Source organism: Cottoperca gobio, chromosome 5 (assembly GCF_900634415.1).
Source record: "Cottoperca gobio chromosome 5, fCotGob3.1, whole genome shotgun sequence".
Lineage (NCBI taxonomy): Eukaryota > Metazoa > Chordata > Actinopteri > Perciformes > Bovichtidae > Cottoperca > Cottoperca gobio.
The window spans coordinates 201,055-207,272 of record NC_041359.1 but is presented as its reverse complement, the minus strand read 5'-3'; the positions used below and the strand labels follow the sequence as shown (position 1 = coordinate 207,272).

The 6,218-nt window shown below is 42.7% G+C and overlaps 1 protein-coding gene across 10 annotated transcripts in view; it reads right to left on the bottom strand.

The window, feature by feature from the left end:
* Positions 1–305: 305 nt before the first annotated feature.
* The window catches only part of setd5 (SET domain containing 5), a 39,938-nt gene continuing 34,025 nt past the window's right edge, over positions 306–6,218 (bottom strand). For 6 of the 10 annotated variants that reach the window (XM_029432594.1, XM_029432598.1, XM_029432600.1 and 3 more), the window contains 6 exons: positions 6,003–6,095; positions 3,974–4,245; positions 3,729–3,850; positions 3,458–3,537; positions 2,339–2,881; positions 306–2,099 (listed from right to left, as the gene is read on the bottom strand). In XM_029432594.1, coding sequence (XP_029288454.1) covers positions 2,058–2,099; positions 2,339–2,881; positions 3,458–3,537; positions 3,729–3,850; positions 3,974–4,245; positions 6,003–6,095 — 1,152 coding nt within the window. In that variant the 3' untranslated portion in view covers positions 306–2,057. Of the gene's footprint in view, positions 2,882–3,457; positions 3,538–3,728; positions 3,851–3,973; positions 4,246–6,002; positions 6,096–6,218 lie in introns of all 10 variants that reach the window. The other 4 variants (XM_029432599.1, XM_029432603.1, XM_029432597.1 and 1 more) reach the window with 3 other exon arrangements.

The following is a 6,218-nucleotide window of genomic DNA, read 5'->3' as shown; positions in this document are numbered from 1 at the left end:
ACAAAATTTCACTGTTTTTTTTATATATCCTGATAAGTAGCAGAGATCAGCGGCACATCACTGAGGCTTCTGCTGGCTGAAAGCAGGCTTTACAATGTGCCGATAAAGAGATCATTGAGGACATGCATTCCACTGCAGTCCCAAAAGAAGTCTTGGAAAATAAATAAAGTGCTTGTCAAATGTGTCAGATATCTACCACAAAGACAGTAATGATATAAAAAGTGAATGAAACACTTAACATGAAATACCATTTTCTTCCCTGCTTGGATGCTGTGAGGTGTGCAAAATATACAAGTGAGTCCCTCAAATGACACATCACAATGGTAGTTTTTCAAAATACATTACCATCATGATTATTTTATTATCAAAATGCATTACATCTCTTGCTTCTTAATCCTTTGGAGGGGAACAATTGAAATAGTTACTACTATGATCTGTGTAAAAATAAAACAAAACCAACAGAATGATCTTTACAAAACAGAAAGAGGATGCAGAGTCTGGGTTTTGGAACAGATTCAATAATTAGCTTCCAACCATCTGACAGAGTTGGTCACTCTGACCCTAAAAACAAATATCATGCGATAAATTCAGTGTACTATATTTTCTCCATACAAGTCTATATCACATTTCTTTCTATACAAGTACACATGGTCATACATATTGTCCTATTGTGTATTTTAGGCTTAATTTCTTTCATTTTAAGGTGCTGGTTAATTTTGGGTCACAACTTTATTTTTTCAATCTGTCAAACATTCATGAAACACGAGTACTCTTCTGTGTGTTGCACTGTGGGTGTAGTGGTGGGTGGGGTCCAGACTCATGACCGGCCCTTGGCCCTTGAAGTCTTCCACACTTATGTGCCAGTTTTCAACACCCAGTCCAAAATAAAAGCGTCAGAGGGAAGAGGACTCCTGCTACCGCCCAGGTGTCGGCTTAACGTCGGTTTGAGGTCCCACTGCGGCGGTCAGGAGAACCGCCTCTTTCTTACAAGTCAGTTTGTGAGGAGCAGAATTAAAAGGGAAAAATAAAAATACAGCATTCTGTGGAAAGGGAAGCAGCTCTCACAGGAGAACATAGCAGCTTTTTTACCTAAGTTTTATAAACAATCCAAACACTCCCTCAGAGATCCCTTCACCGGTTTTCCTTAGTGTCCCACGGAATGCAAGGATTGGTCAGAAAAACATACACATATATATTTAACGAAATTTTGCAGGATAAAAACCCAACATTTTATTTTAGAAATAAAGTTGGATTATTCTATTGTGTTTCTTCATCACTATTATATATGATTAATAGGAATTTGGAGAAAAATATAACTGATTTTAACTGATATAATGACAAGATGAAGAATGCAGCCATATGTGGGGAACATAACTGGATTTAAAATTTATTGGAAAAAACAAGAATGCAGCACCATGAATCATAAGACCGGTATGTCTCAAGTACAATGTAAGAGGTCTACAGCGAGCAAAGTAGTCCTCATGTGAACTCAAAACAGTCCAGTGGGGATGAGAGAACAGATGAGAACCAAAACAAAACATTGGAACCAACGAATAACCTCGAGAGAAAAGGGCTTTTTCATGTTTAGTGAGAGAACACAATCATATGGAATGATCCTATCCAGGGAGTAGCCTCCTCCCCGCCTCTCTAATGCATCTTTAGAACGGATGATTAACATGTCCTCTCTGCTTGCATCATTGCCCTTTCCAAATCAAAGACTTCTTTACTGCAGCACAGACTCGGCCACTCGCCAAATCAAAAAGGTAACGTTGACAAAAAAAAAACAAATCAATAAAATAAAACAACTCTTGCTTTCAGTTACATATGTATCTGAGCATTTATCAACCCTGGGTACCATGGCAACAGGTACGGCTTTTTATAACTTTGTACAGACATTTGTGTGGAGGTTTTCACTTTCCAACATTATAGAGCCTGTTTGCACAGTCCGGCACATGAGGAAACACTGGGGACAATTTCAAGTTACATGTGATTTCTTTTTTTTTCAGAATGTGTCATCCAAATCACTTTTCCCACTGATTCCGTAATGATGTCCAAAGTCAGTGATTAGCTTTGTGCAGAATGTGGTAATCTGTTTTTTTCTGAAAATAAAGAAAGAAAAAGACAGAAAATAAGAAAAGGAGAAATCCGTAAAGAAGTCCTTGCTCCTCTTAGGTCTGTACATTTCCCCTCCCCAAACTCCCTGAGCCCCATTTCACCGCAGCTTTAGAGGTTGAGGAGTTACGCAGCTTCATACACACCCATGCGCACACGCACACACTCACACTCACACAAAACACACTTGAACAAGGTCCTAAAAGCTTCCCGACTGTGTCCTTACTCCGGGTCCCTGAAGGGGGGAGTGCTGGAACTGACTGAGGCTCGTCCCTCGCTGTGGGTAGTGTGTGGGTCCAGTGGCTGACAGCAGCCTGGAGCTGGCCTGCAGCGCCGTCTGGCCCGGGCTGCCCGACTTCAGGGTGCGAGACACCTGCTGTTGACTCCCCCTGGAGGCGTGGGCCCCCGAGTCTATCTTAGTCTGCCCGTCGTGGGCCCTGGGGTCCGGGGTGGGAATCCCCACTGGGCCGCTGCTGTTCAAAAGGCTCGCTTTTAAGTGACTGCTGCCGTAGCTGTGGCCTCCGTCCACATTACTGCTACCACTCTGCTGGTGTAGAGAGCCCGCTGGCAGCCTGGAGTCTGAGGTGGGGGTGGGGGTGCGACTGGGGTAGGAGGATGGAGGGTGGTCTTGGGACACTCCAGGGTGAGCGGTGGAGAAGCGTGGGAAGAAGCTCTGGCCTGATGAGGGACTGTAGGAACCCCGGAATGGAGAGTTGGCAGTTTGCTGGAGGAACGACGGGCTGTCGGTCTGCCGGTGACTTTCTGATGACTGAACACACACAAAAATACACACTCACTCTCTTGTGCGGAACATTTCTAAGGCTGCATTCATTGTTGGAAACCAAGGTAGTGATGTGAAAGAGTCCCATAGTTACACAATGCAAGTATTAATGCTATTTGACAAATCAAGATGGTATCAGCAGGTAACCGCGAGTTTTATTTACTAACTATATTGTGTTTGTGGGACTAAAAACTATGTAAACATACAAAACAGTGTTAAATAAAAAAATAAAAAAATAACATTTATAAAAGAAAGATTTTAAAAATGACTTATTTCTGTATTGTTTACTAGCAAGATGGATATATACACACAACTTAATGCAAGACTCCAACTCGTAGTTAGCATTTGAGTTTATGTAAATGTATAGGTCAGAAAATGCTAATTAATTCCATATTTAGATTTAATTGCAGCATTGGCCTGGCATCCTATCACTGGCCTCATTAACAACAACTTTTCATCAAGTGTGTCTTGAATACAAATGGTGATCAGGCAGCTTGTACACTAATATCATTGTGTGGATACTGATGGTTGTGAACAAGTGAAGTAATGGTTTGTACAGGCTACCTGCTGTGAGTACACAGAGGGACTGTATCTGTGTGGACTCTTCATGGGAGATGCTGCCTGCATCTCATAACGCTCTGCATCTGAAAACACAGAAAGAAGGTTCAACTCTAGCACAGGGAAAACACATTAAAGCATAACGTATATATTGCTGTAAGTTTACTTATATCTATAGTTATTCAAATGTATATTCTTATGTTTGATACATCATGCTTGTGGCTTTGTCATCCCAGCTTCTCTGCAGGGATCCCTAAAGTTTCTAATGTCATCATACCAGATTCCTTCTCAGTGGAGCCATCACTCCTCTTGTAACTCCGCTCCATCTTGATGCTTCTTAGCACTCGCTCCAGAACCCCCTGACCTTCCCTTAGACGTTCAACAGTAGTGGGGACCATCCTTGGAAAAACACAAATCCAAAAGGTTATCACCAACTTTTATCAGAACCAAACTCTGAACACCACCAGACACGACTTAAGAACTTCCAGGTGATGTTCTGAAAGATCATTCCGGGCTTCTCACCACTGATTGTTGCTGTCCTGGTGTCTGGGCAGCCCTGACGAGCCCTGGTAGTCTGGAGGACTGACCTCCTCTGTCTGTGGGATGGAGGAGGTGTGTGCTGAGGAAGAGAATGAGCTGTGTGGGGAAGCGGGGGGCTGCATCTGCTGATGGCAGTCCTGGCTGTAATGAGAGCCAGATCGGGTGGGGGTCCCGCCCAGAGACGAGCTGCTGGCGGCTGGCTCTGAGTCGCGACCGCTGCCCTGCTTCCTCTTACGGTACTCCAGCAAAGACACCTGAGGCAGCAGAGGGAGGATGCGTGTTGTTGAAGGAGTCTGATGTGCAGGTTTAACATACAGCTTCATGTCATTCACACTGATGCTGACTGAAACACTTCATTCACCAAAACTGAGTGATGGGCACACTGCATGCACCACACCAGAGAGGACTCACCTGGAAACAGTATTTAACTATTTAATACGACAAAAAGAAAAACACACGGACATCACCATGGAAATTACCTTTGACATGAAAATGAAACTGTATTCATCTCTATCTTTGTTCCATTCCATGAACACACATGTAGTCACTCGTACTGTAGATCACTTTGTGTGTTCTGAATGCACCTTTAGTAACATACAGCTTGACGCAATAGCAGGCAACGATAATGCACCACGCCATGATGCAATCACGCTGAAACATCAACTACACAAACACTCATATCAATGTCCACAGAAAGTTTGAGCACACACACACACACAACATATACACACACCTCCACTATCAACAATGAGAATGAGAGCAGTCATCCCAGCTTAATGTCATCATGACACAGAAAAGGCTTGTGGGAATAGAGGGGGGTATATGAAGAGGCAGGGGAGCGGGATGATCACCACAGTCACATACTGACATGGATGGATCTTGCCTGAATCTTTGTAATAGAATAATATTACATACAGGAGAGACTGCACAAGACAGCTGTGTGGTCACAAGGACTGGAAGTCAGGGTCTGAAATGACCACCGAGCACCAAATATCAATGATGTCTTTAGTGGACAAATTACTTTGGTTGTCCTGCCAGACTCGACATCCTCCGATATGAATAGAGTATTTGTCTGTATTGGTGCGCCCAACATTCACATCAGGTCAAGCTAGTGTTGCATCACAAAGATTGCTTGCCTCTTCCAGTACTATAAAACATGTTTAAAAAGGAAAGCTATGGTTAATTACAACTTGAGTTGTATTGTTGTAGCCATCGCTGTTTTTTGTTAACATTGTGATTGATAACTGAAGTAATTTAAGAGAAAACAAAGCGAATGGTATTCTCCCGTTATTAATATCCATCACAGTTTACACTAGTTGGGCTTGCCGCAGATGGTTACATTAGTTTTCCTTTACCCAAATATAGTGGTTTAAGTCATATGGCTAAACTCAATAAATCTGACCTTATTTGACTGTTTGTCTGAATGTAGCACAGCATGTGCTTCTATACATAAAAGTAAAGTAAAGTTGAAAAATGTATATCCATATAATCTGAACCATTTGTAGCTCTTCTGCAACATTGCTGTTAACCATTCATTTCAGTCCTCAGTTACAGGACTGATTTGACCAGCTGCTTTAACATCTTAGCTCAGTTTAACTTGCCGAGTGAAGACTGCTGAATCATGTGACTGGGAAAATATCCATTGCATATGTTTTTGCTGTAAACCACACAAGTAAATGTAGTCTCTTCAAAATGGGAGGGGGATGAAGCACTGACCACAGTTTGCAAAGAGCCATGGATGAGATGGAGCAGAGACACATCTCAACACCATCATGACAATTCATAAACCATCGGCCTCTCGTGTTGAAGGCAATGGATGGATCTTTACGCACTTCAATGGATTTGACTGAAATGGCATAATAACTTCAAATTGCTGCTCAAAACTATAGAGTCATAATTCAATGTAGGTTTGAAAGAGGGGAGGGGCATGGGGTGGGTGTTGTATGCAGATGCAAAGAAACAATATTTACATGCACACTTCTAAAGATGTAGTTGTAGGGAGAATATTCACCATATTTTGTACTGGCTTGTATTCACTTCTTACAGCTATAGCCTGGTAATCTGGCTTCCCTGTCAGCAGACTAATGGTATGCTGGTTGGCCCTCTGCCTTGGAAGAAAAGTGGAAGAGAGACTTGGCAAAAAGTGTCAAGGAGCAGCGAGGGGGAGGAAGGGAACTGAGGGAGAGGAGGGGGGAGGGAAGGGGGAGGAAGGGTCAAAGCTACAGAG